This window comes from Pseudophryne corroboree, chromosome 5, assembly GCF_028390025.1.
Source record: "Pseudophryne corroboree isolate aPseCor3 chromosome 5, aPseCor3.hap2, whole genome shotgun sequence".
Lineage (NCBI taxonomy): Eukaryota > Metazoa > Chordata > Amphibia > Anura > Myobatrachidae > Pseudophryne > Pseudophryne corroboree.
The window spans coordinates 101,428,826-101,441,296 of NC_086448.1; the positions used below are offsets into that span (position 1 = coordinate 101,428,826).

At 49.4% G+C, this 12,471-nt stretch overlaps 1 protein-coding gene across 7 annotated transcripts in view; it reads right to left on the minus strand.

Annotated features, from left to right (window-relative positions):
- ADAM22 (ADAM metallopeptidase domain 22) overlaps nucleotides 1-12,471 on the minus strand; it is a 500,813-nt gene that overhangs the window by 160,336 nt on the left and 328,006 nt on the right. For all 7 annotated transcript variants that reach the window (XM_063921513.1, XM_063921518.1, XM_063921515.1 and 4 more), the window contains exon 8: nucleotides 11,096-11,166. In XM_063921513.1, coding sequence (XP_063777583.1) covers nucleotides 11,096-11,166 — 71 coding nt within the window. The remainder of the gene's footprint in view (nucleotides 1-11,095; nucleotides 11,167-12,471) is intronic.

The window sequence follows — 12,471 nt, forward strand, 5'->3', positions numbered from 1 at the left end:
AACTTCGGAAGAAATTGTTGACGCGTCCTGAGCTCAGCTCTATCTTCATGGAAAATCAAGTAGGGGCTCTTGTAGGGCAATGCCCCAATTCCGACACATGTCTAGCAGATGTCAATGCCAATAGTGTGACCGCCTTCCAAGTAAGGAACTTGACCTCAACATCCTGTAAAGGTTCAAACCAATCTGACTTCAGGAACTGCAGCATCACATTAAGATCCCAAGGTGCCGTAGGAGGCACAAAGGGAGGCTGGATGTGCAGAACCCCTTTCAAGAAAGTCTGAACCTCAGGGATGACAGCCAAAAGTTTCTGGAAGAAAATGGACAAGGCCGAAATCTGGACTTTTATGGAGCCCAACCTCAGGCCCACATCCACACCTGCTTGCAGAAAGAGGAGAAACCGCCCTAGTTGAAACTCCACCGTAGGAAACTTCTTGGATTCACACCAAGACACATACTTTTTCCAAATTCGATGGTAATGTTTAGACCAGTGGTTTTCAACCACTGTGCCGTGGCACACTGGTGTGCCGCCAGTGGCTTTCAGATGTGCCGCCAGAGATGCGCTGCCCGTCATCACACTGGTGAACTTTGGCAACGCAGCGTGACACATCGCCTGTCCACCCGCCCGCCGCAAGCCCGGCTGCCCGCCCGCCGCTGCCAGGCAAGTGCTGCTCCCTACTGCTCCTCACTGCTTACGGCTGCATTAACCCCTGCCTGCCAGCCGCCAGCAAAGTGCTGCTCCCTGCTGCACCTCACTGCTCACGGCTGCATTAACCCCTGCCGGCTGACGCTGAGGGAGGGAGAGGCAAAAGCAAAAGTGATACTGAAACCTTACAGGTATGGTCCAGTGTATTTGTATGAATTTTACAGTAATAGCTGTGTGAACAGTGTGCAGAATTAATGTGGGGGCCAATATGTGTAATAACTGTGGGGGGCCCATGTGTGTAATTACTGTGTGTGTGGGGGGGCCAATGTGTGTAATTGCTGGGCGGGGATGATATGTGTAATTACTGTGGGGGGACAATACGTGCAATTAATGTGGCGGGACAATATGTGTAATTACTGTGGGGGGGGGTGTAATTGCTGTGGGGGGACAATATGTGCAATTACTGTGGGGACCAATGTGTGTTTTAAGTCCCCATGTGGGCCAAAGTGTGTTGTTTTTTTTTTTTTTTTTTGGGTGGGGGGGTTGTTTGTGGGGTACTGATGGTGTGCCTTGGCAATTTTAGAATTTTGTTCGGCGTGCCCCGAATGGAAAAAGGTTGAAAATCACTGGTTTAGACGTTACTCCTTTCCTAGCCTGTATCAGGGTAGGAATAACTTTGTTCGGAATGCCCTTCCAAGCTAAGATCTGGTGTTCAACCTCGATGCCGTCACACATAGCCATGGTAAGTCTTGATAAGCGAACAGCTCCTGTTGCAGAAGGTACTCTCGAAGAGGAAGAGGCCTCGGATCTTCCAACAGCAACTCCAGAAGATCCACATACCAAGCCCGTCTTGGCCAGTCCTTAGCAATGAGGATCGCCTGAACTCTTGTTCTTTTTATTAGTTTGAGAATCCTTGGGATGAGCGGAAGTGGAGGGAACACATACACTGACTTGAACACCCACGGAGTTACCAGGGCGTCCTCCGCCACTGCCTGTGGGTCCCTAAACCTGGAGCAGTACCTCTGAAGCTTCTTGTTGAGACGGGAGGCCATCATGTCTATTTGAGGTATCCCCCAAAAACTTGACACCTCTGCGAACACCTCTGGGCGAAGGCTCCACTCTCCCAGATGGAGATCGTGTCTGCTGAGGAAGTCTGCTTCCCAGTTGTCCACTCCCGGAATGAAGATCGCTGACAGCGCCACTGCGTGCTTTTCCACCCAGAGGATGATTTTTGTTACCTCTGACATTGCAGCTCTGCTCTTCGTTCCGCCTTGTCGGTTTATGTAGGCCATGGTCGTTACATTGTCCGACTGAACCTGAATGGCCTGATCTTTCACAATATGTGCCGCTTGCAGAAGACCGTTGTACACGGCCCTTAGTTCCAGAATGTTTATCGGAAGGATGGATTCCAGACTTAACCACCTTAAATGGAAGTTCTCCCCTTGGGTGACTGCTCCCCAACCTCTGAGACTTGCATCCGTGGTTAGGAGGATCCAATTCTGAATCCCGAACATGCGGCCCTCTAGTAAGTGAGAAGTTTGCAGCCACCAGAGGAGCGAGATTCTGGCTTTCGGTGACAGACATATCCTCTGGTGCATGTGAAGATGAGATCCCGACCATTTGTCCAGTCAATCCAGATGGAAAGACTGTGCATGAAATCTTCCGTACTGTAGAGCCTCGTAGTAGGCAACCATCTTTCCCAGAAGGCGAATGCACTGATGAACCAATACCCGGGCTGGCTTCAGGACATCCCGGACCATCGCTTGTATCACCAACGCTTTTTTCTCCGGCAGAAACACCCTCTGTACTTCCATTTTGAGGATCATCCCCAGGAAGGACAGTCTCCTTGTCGGCTCCTAATGCAACTTTGGAAGATTCAAGATCCACCCATGATCTTGGAGTAGTTGAGTTGAGAGAGTAATGCTCTGTAACATCTTCTCCCTGGACGACGCTTTTATCAGCAGATTGTCCAGATAAGGAATTATGTTCATCCCCTGCTTGCGGAGGAGTAGCATCATCTCCGCAATGACCTTGGTGAACACCCTCGGTGCTGTGAAGAGGCCAAATGTCAGTGCCTGGAACTGATAGTGACAGTCCAGCAGCGCAAATCTGAGATAAGCCTGGTGAGGCGGCCAGATCGGAATGTGAAGGTATGCATCTTTGATATCCAGTGATAATAGAAATTTAATTTCCTCCAGACCTGAGATCACCACTCTCAGAGACTCCATTTTGAATTTGAATTCCCTCAAATAAGGGTTCAATGACTTTAGATTCAATATTGGCCTGTCCGAACCGTCCGGTTTCGGTACCACAAACAGGTTTGAGTAATAACCCTTGTTTGTTAGGCGAGGTGGAACTGGAACAATAACATTTGACCTTAGCAATTTTTTAATGGCTTCCTGTAGGATAGCACTTTCTGTCAGCAAAACTGGTAAGCCTGATTTGAAGAATCTGTGAGGTGGGAGTTCTTGAAACTCCAGTCTGTACCCCTGGCTAACAATATCTTGTACCCAGGGGTCTAGGACTGATGACACCCAGACATGACTGAGATTTCTTAATCTTGCTCCCACCTGCCCGATCTCCAGGCTGGGAGGTCCACCGTCATGCTGAGGATTTTGAGGAAGCAGAAACGGGTTTCTGTTCCTGTGAACCTGCTGGTGCAGGTTTTCTGGATTTCCCCCGACCTCCTCTAAAGAAAGTGGAAGAGGGTTTGGACTTCTTAGCTTTCACAGTCCGAAAGGACTGTATGGTAGACGTAGGATAAGATTTCCTAGCAGGTGGTGTAGCTGAGGGAAGGAATGTTAACTTACCCGCAGTTGCTGTGGAGATCCACGCATCTAACACTTCACCAAACAGAGCCTGACCTCCAGACCATTGGCGCAGCCAGAGTCCCCTGCGTGCCGAGACAGCCATGGAAGAAGCCCTCGCATTGAGGTGGCCAAGGTTCTTCATGGCTTCCACCATGAAACCTGCAGAGTCCTTCAATTCAATGTCACTTCTATCCATAGAATCTAATTCCTCTAGTAATATGCCTGACCACCTTATTATGGCTTTAGAAATCCATGCACAAGCAATAGTAGGCCTTAAAGCTACGCCAGTAGCTGTGTATAAAGATTTGAGTGTAGTTTCAATCTTACGGTCAGCCGACTTTTAAAGTGGTGGACCCTAGGACAGGTAAAACCACTTTTTTAGATAATCTAGACACAGAAGCATCTACTATAGGCGGGATTTCCAACTTTTTCCTGTCCTCCTCAGGGAAAGGAAAAGCAATAGGAACCCTTTTTGGAATCTGGAATTTTTTTCCTCCGGGTTTTCCCAGGATTTTTCAAACAATGCGTTTAATTCCTTAGACGCAGGGAATGTAATAGAGGATTCTTAGTATCAGTAAAGTAAGCCTCCTCTGTAGGCTCAGGTTCCGTATCAGTAATGTGTAAAACGTCCCTAATAGCCTCAATCATAAGTTGCACCCCCTTAGCAAGGGATGCATCTCCCCCCTGCATATCCCCATCACCGTCCCCTGTATCAGAGTCAGTATCCATGTCAACTTAGGGTAATTAATTGGGGTCTTGGAAGAGGTAGTGGGAGCTGAATACGACAAAACCTCAACAGACTTTTTCAAAACCTGTGTTTCAGTCTCATTTAGAGCTATCCGAGATGAAATCTGGGATATCATTCCCTAATAGAATCCACCCATGGGGGTTCGGATTCAGAAGGCTGAGACCGTATATTACAGTCCTGAGTACAAGGAATAGACTCTTCGGGAGAAGATACACACTCTGCAGCACAGGATACAGAGTTCTTAGCAATGTTTATGTGAGCTATACAAACACACACACACACACACACACACACACACACACACACACACACACACACACACACACACACACACGAAAATGTTAGACACAGCTTCCCCCCAGAGTACCTTCAGAGAGACACAGAGTATAAGGAGCCAGCATGCACAGCGCCCCAGTAGGCAGTTTATACAGTAAACAGCCGGCGCTTCCTGAATTACCTTAATAGAAAAATGCTGTCACCGGGCCCACAGCGCGGGCGAGAGCAGTGTGCCCGCAAGGGTGCTCGCTGCCGGTATTCCAGTCGGGATACTAACAACCGGCATTCCGTCAGCCAGTATATCATATCAGACCCCTTTAACTACATTCTCATAGATATTTGGTCAGTGGCAAATGGCTGCTTCCACTGGCTCCAGGTGTCACCGGCACTTTCTCTATATCTCTCCGACAGGCTGTAAAATAGCGGCCTTTACTGTATGTAGTCATATTGTCTGCCAGCACACCGCTCCTAATACAACCAATATTTTTCCCACTGATTTTAAAAATAAGAATTTACTCACCGGTAATTCTATTTCTCGTAGTCCGTAGTGGATGCTGGGAACTCCGTAAGGACCATGAGAATAGCGGGCTCCGATGGAGGCTGGGCACTCTAGAAAGATCTTAGACTACCTGGTGTGCACTGGCTCCTCCCACTATGACCCTCCTCCAAGCCTCAGTTAGGTACTGTGCCCGGACGAGCGTACACAATAAGGAAGGATTTTGAATCCCGGGTAAGACTCATACCAGCCACACCAATCACACCGTACAACTCGTGATATGAAACACAGTTAACAGTATGAAACAATAGAGCCTCTCAACAGATGGCTCAACAATAACCCGATTTAGTTAACAATAACTATGTACAAGTATTGCAGATAAACCGCACTTGGGATGGGCGCCCAGCATCCACTACGGACTACGAGAAATAGAATTACCGGTGAGTAAATTCTTATTTTCTCTAACGTCCTAGTGGATGCTGGGAACTCCGTAAGGACCATGGGGATTATACCAAAGCTCCCAAACGGGCGGGAGAGTGCGGATGACTCTGCAGCACTGAATGAGAGAACTCCAGGTCCTCCTCAGCCAGGGTATCAAATTTGTAGAATTTTGCAAACGTGTTTGCCCCTGACCAAGTAGCTGCTCGGCAAAGTTGTAAAGCCGAGACCCCTCGGGCAGCCGCCCAAGATGAGCCCACCTTCCTTGTGGAATGGGCATTGACAGATTTTGGCTGTGGCAGGCCTGCCACAGTATGTGCAAGCTGAATTGTACTACAAATCCAACGAGCAATAGTCTGCTTAGAAGCAGGAGCACTCAGCTTGTTAGGTGCATATAGGATGAACAGCGAGTCAGATTTTCTGACTCTAGCCGTTCTGGAAACATATATTTTCAGTGCCCTGACAACGTCTAGCAACTTGGAGTCCTCCAAGTCCCTAGTAGCCTAGGCACCACAATAGGCTGGTTCAGGTGAAACGCTGACACCACCTTTGGGAGAAACTGGGGACGAGTCCTCAATTCTGCCCTATCCATATGGAAAATCAAATAAGGGCTTTTACAAGACAAAGCCGCCAACTTTGATACTCGCCTGGCAGAAGCCAAGGCCAATAACATAACCACCTTCCACGTGAGATATTTCAGATCCACGGTTTTTAGTGGTTCAAACCAATGTGATTTTAAGAAACTCAACACCACGTTGAGATCCCAAGGTGCCACAGGAGGCACAAACGGGGGCTGACTCTGCAGCACTCCTTTTATAAATGTCTGAACTTCAGGTACTGAAGCTAGTTCTTTTTGAAAGAAAATCGACTGAGCCGAGATCTGTACCTTAATGGAACCCAATTTAAGGCCCATAGTCACTCCTGCTTGCAGGAAATGCAGAAATCGACCTAGTTGAAATTCCTCTGTTGGGGCCCTTTCGGCCTCACACCATGCAACATATTTTCGCCATATGCGGTGATAATGAGTTGCTGTAACCTCTTTCCTGGCTTTAGTAAGCGTAGGAATGACTTCCTCCGGAATGCCCTTTTCCTTCAGGATCCGGCGTTCAACCGCCATGCCGACAAACGCAGCCGCGGTAAGTCTTGGAACAGACAGGGCCCCTGCTGCCGCAGGTCCTGTCTGAGTGGTAGAGGCCATGGGTCCTCTGATATAAATTCTTGAAGTTCTGGGTACCAAGCTCTTCTTGGCCATCCACGAGTATCGTTCTTACTCCTCGCCTTCTTATTATTCTCAGTACCTTTGGTATGAGAGGCAGAGGGGAGAACACATAAACCGACTGGTACACCCACGGTGTTACCAGAGCGTCCATAGCTATCGCCTGAGGGTCCCTTGACCCGGTGCAATATCTTTTATAGCTTTTTGTTGAGGCGGGACGCCATCATGTCCACCTGTGGCCTTTCCCAATGGTGTACAATCCTATTGGAAGACTTCTGGAGGAAGTCCCCATTCTCCCGGGTGGAGGTCGTGTCTGTTGAGAAGATCTGCTTCCCAGTTGTCCACTCCGGGAATGAACACTGCTGACAGTGCTAACACATGATTTTCCGCCTATCGGAGAATCCTTGTGGCTTCTGCCATCGCCATCCTGCTTCTTGTGCCGCCCTGTTGGTTTACATGGGCGACTGCCGTGATGTTGTCTGATTGGATCAGTACCGGCTGGTTTTGAAGCAGAGGCCTTGCCGGCCTCAGGGCATTGTAAATGGCCCTCAGGTCCAGAATATTTATGTGTAGGGAAATAACCTGACTTGACCAAAGTCCCTGGAAATTTCTTCCCTGTGTGACTGCCTCCCAGCCTCAAAGGCTGGAATCCATGGTCACTAGGACCTAGTCCTGTATGCCGAACCTGCGGCCCTCTTGAAGATGGGCACTCTGCAGCCACCACAGTAGAGATACCCTGGTCCTTGGAGACAGGGTTATCAGCCTATGCATCGGAAGATGCGATCCGGACCACTTGTCCAACAGGTCCCTCTGAAAAGTTCTTGTATGGAACCTGCCTAATGGGATTGCTTCGTAGGAAGCTACCATTTTTCCCAGGACTCGCGTGCAATGATGCACCGCTACCTATTTTGGCTTCAGGAGGTCTCTGACTAGAGATGACAACTCCTTGGCTTTCTCCTCCGGGAGAAACACTATTTCTGGTTTATGTCCAGAACCATCCCCAGGAACAGTAGACGTGTCATAGGAACCAGCTGTGACTTTGGACTGTTTAGAATCCAACCATGCTGTTGTAGCACTTTCCAAAATAGTGCTACCCCGACTACCAACTGCTCCTTGGACCTCGCCCTTATAACGAGATTGTCCAAGTACGGGATAATTACAACTCCCTTTTTTTTTTGAAGGAGTATCAACATTTCGGCCATTACCTTGATAAAACACCCTCGGTGCCATGTACAGTCCAAACGGCAGTGTCTGGACTTGGTAATGGTAATCCTGTACCACAAATCTGAGGTACTCCTGGCGAGGATGGTAAATGGGGACATGCAGGTAAGCATCCTTGATGTCCCACGATACCATGTAATATCGTGGAATAACCGCCCTGAGCGATTCCATCTTGAACTTGAATTTTTGTGTTCAAGGATTTTAAATATAAAATGGGTCACACCGAACCATGCGGTTTCGGTACCCCAACCCGTGTGGAATAGTAACCCCGTCCTTGTTGAAGTAGGGGCACCTTGAGTATTACCTGCTGGGAATACCGCTTATTAATTGCCTCTAGCACAGCCTCCCTGCCTGAGGGAGTTGTCAGCAAGGCATATTTTAGGAAACGGCTGGGGGGAGACATCTCGAATTCCAGCTTGTACCCCTGAAATACTACTTGAAAGAAACAGGGATCCACCTGTGAGCGAGCCCACTAATTGCTGAAATTTTTGAGACGGCCCCCCACCGTACCTGGCTACACCTGTGGAGCACCCGCGTCATGGTGTGGCCTCACAGGAGGCGGGGGAAGAATCTTGATTCTGGGAACAGGCTGACTGGTGCAGCTTTTTTCCCTCTACCCTTGTCTCTGTACAGAAAGGAAGCGCCATTTGTTTCTGAAGCCGAAAGGACTGTACTTTGTCTGTGAGGAAACCTGAGGTAAAATTATTTCTTCCCAGCAGTTGCTGTGGATACGAGGTCCCAGAGACCATCCCCAAATAATTCCTCACCCTTATAAGGCTCTCTATGCGCTTTTTAAGTCAGCATCACCTGTCCAGTGACAGGTCTCTAATACCCTCCTGACAGAATGGACATTACATTTATTTTGGATGCCAGCCGGCAAAATATCCCTCTGTGCATCCCCCATATATAAGACGACGTCTTTAATATGTTTTTATGTTTGCCAACTAGTATCCCTGTTTGACAGGGTCACAGACCACGCTGCAGCAGCACTATCTGCAGGTCTCAGTCTAGTACCTGAGTGTGTAAATACAGACTTCAGGATAGCCTCCTGTTTTTTATCAACAGGTACCTATTAAAGTGGCCGTATCCTAAGACGGCAGTGCCACCTTTTTTGACAAACGTGTGAGCGCCTTATCCACCCTAGGGGATATCTCCCAGCGTAACTTATCCACCTGGCGGGAAAGGGTACGCCATCAGTAACTTTTTATAAATTACCAGTTTCTTAACGGGGGAACCCACGCTTTCACACACTTCATTTATTCATCTGATGGGGGAACAAAACACTGCCTGTTTTTTCTCCCCAAACCTAAAACCCATTTTTAGAGGTGCTTGGGTTAAAGTCAGAAATGTATAACACATTTTTTATTGCCGGGATCACGTCACGGATGTTCCTAGTGGATTGTGTATATGTCTCCACCTTGTCGACACTGGAGTCAGACTCCGTGTCGACATCTGTGTCTGCCATCTGAGAGAGCGGGCGTTTTTGAGCCCCTGATGGCCTTTGAGACGCCTGGGCAGGCGCGGGCTGCGAAGCCGGCTGTCCCACAGCTGTTACGTCATCCACCCTTTTATGTAAGGAGTTGACACTGTCGGTTAATACCTTTCACCTATCCATCCACTCTGGTGTCGACCCCACAGGGGGCGACATCACATATATCGGCCTCTGTTCTGTCACCATATAAGCCTCCTCATTCAACATGTCGACACAGCCGTACCGACACACCGCAGACACACAGGGAATGCTCTAAACGAGGACAGGACCCACAAAAGCCCTTTGGGGGGACAGAGTAAGAGTATGCCAGCACACACCAGAGCGCTATATATATACAGGGACTAACTGAGTTATGTCCCTAATAGCTGCTTTTTATATAATATACTGTATACAGTGCCAATTTTAATGCCCCCCCTCTCTTTTCCCTCTTACTGTACTGTAGAATTGCAGGGAAGAGCCAGGGAGCTTCCTTCCAGCCGAGCTGTGAGGGAAAAATGGCGCCAGTGTGCTGAGGAGATTGGCTCCGCCCCTTTTTCGCGGCCTATTCTCCCGTTTTATATGGAATTCTGGCAGGGGTATTTACCTCATATATAGCCCCTGGGGCCATATATTGAGGTATTTTAGCCAGCCAAGGTGTTTTTATTGCTGCCTCAGGGCGCCCCCCCCAGCGCCCTGCACCCTCAGTGACCGGAGTGTGAAGTGTGTGAGAGGAGCAATGGCGCACAGCTGCAGTGCTGTGCGCTACCTTGGTGAAGACAGAGTCTTCATGCCGCCGATTTTCCGGACCATCTTCTTGCTTCTGGCTCTGTAAGGGGGACGGCGGCGCGGCTCCGGGACCGAACATCAAGGCTGGGCCTGCGGTCGATCCCTCTGGAGCTAATGGTGTCCAGTAGCCTAAGAAGCCCAATCCGGCTGCAAGCAGGCGAGTTCGCTTCTTCTCCCCTTAGTCCCTCGCTGCAGTGAGCCTGTTGCCAGCAGGTCTCACTGAAAATAACAAATTCTAAGACTATAACTTTCTAAGAGCTCAGGAGAGCCCCTAGTGTGCATCCAACCTCGGCCGGGCACGAAATCTAACTGAGGCTTGGAGGAGGGTCATAGTGGGAGGAGCCAGTGCACACCAGGTAGTCTAAGATCTTTCTAGAGTGCCCAGCCTCCTTCGGAGCCCGCTATTCTCATGGTCCTTACGGAGTTCCCAGCATCCACTAGGACGTTAGAGAAAGCAGCAAATAACTTGTACCTGTGCACATTGGGGGTCATTCAGACCTGATCGCATGCTACTTTTTTTTGCAGCGCTGCAATCAGGTCAGCACTGCGCATGCACCGCAATGCGCAGGCGCTTCGCCCCCTGGCGACGGGGATTGGCGGAGAGCGATAGACTTACTGAAGAAAGCGATCGCACCGGCGATCGCGAGAAGATTGACAGGAAGAGGCCGTTTGTGGGTGTGAACTGACCGTTTCCAGGGAGTGTCCGAAGAAACTCAGGCGTGTCCAGCCGTTTTAAAGGAGGGATCCTGACGTCAGCTCCAGGCCGGATCGTTGCAGCGGCTGAGTAAGTCCTGAGCTCTGCAGAGACTGCACAAACTTTTGTTTGTGCAGCTCTCTGCACATGCATTCACACCCCTGCACAGTGATTACCCCCTACCCTTGTAGGCGGCGACTACCTGGTCGCAGCAGTGCAAAAAACGCCTGCTTGCGACCAGGTCTTAATTAGGCCCATTGTACTGTAGCTTACCCAAAGCAAAGTGCTGTACTCACATTTCTCTTTTTCCTCCGGGATCTTGTTGCCTGAGTAAACTTCACAGATGTCTCATTTAGTGACCAGAATTCTAAAAAAGAGTGAAATTCATTACTTACAGCATTCAAATCACAGTCCTCATTATTATTATGCATAATTCAGTCAGGCTTCGGTGCAAATACTTATTTCTAAGGTGCCCATTTATCAACGTATCTTAGATATTGTTGCGTGTGATAAATGGTGCTCCAGCAAATCAGCTTCTAACTGTCAACATAACAGTTACTGTAGGAGCTGATTGGCTGGAGCACCAATTGTCATATGCAACGAGTTTTAACTAACTAAAACTAATTGATAAATGGGCCCTTTTAGAAGATGCTGTTAGTGTGTCTTCCACTATGAAGTTACCCTCTCACTTACATCCTTTATTCCTTACCACATCTGAAGGTGATTAGTTCACAGAGCTGTTCTTGTAAGGGATCACTATATACTGGTGCTGACTAAGTTACACGCAGGTTGTGGCTGCAGCCGGAATACAGACATCTTGCTAACGGAATGCTAATGAGACTATACGCACTTCATGCATCGCCCCACTGTTTCCCATTCGCAGGCACAGCTGTCATCCCTAGTACCCTATGCCAGGTGTAAGACACCCGTCTGAAATGGGCATCCCCTCAGCATAAGCACAGCACCCAGCTCTGGCTACACGCCCACACCGCAGTTGTCACCTGTGCAAAGAACACATCTGGTTGTCGCCAGATGACACTCAGAAACCCCAATTTCACATACTGAGAGAAGTGGCTGAGACAGGGTTAAACTGGCCCACAGTAGCCCCCCACCCCCCCCACCCCACCCCCGGTGGGCCCCACTGCCCGGGGCTCCCACCTCCTCCTCTAGGGATCAAGTTTCAGACTATGCACTTGAATTATACATATTATATACAGTGCATTGCGGTTATTAATCTGGTACACTATCATGTGCACTGGCGGTATTTACTATATATACTTATCAAGGGGCCTAGACCATGCACTCTCTAATGCAGCGGTCGCCAACTCGTCGCTCGTGAGCGACGGGTAGCTCACAGCCACGATCCGGGTCGCTCGACCCGTGCTCGCTGCTGCCAAACTTCGGGGGGAGTCTGCAATTAACTCCCCACCGGCCGGTCCGTAGCGCTCCTCCGTCGTGGAGAAGACAGACGCTAGAGATCATACTTGACCTCTAGCATCTGTCAGTGTCAGGCCAGCGCTATAGTTACCCGGAAATGCTGGGAGCGCTCCCGACACTTCCATTACACGCGGCGGTGGCGTGAGGGGGGTGACGGGGCTAGGGTGCTGGGGCACAGAGGCAGCAGTGAGGCAGAGGGAAAAGAGAATGCTGGCGGGCGGGGGCACACACACTT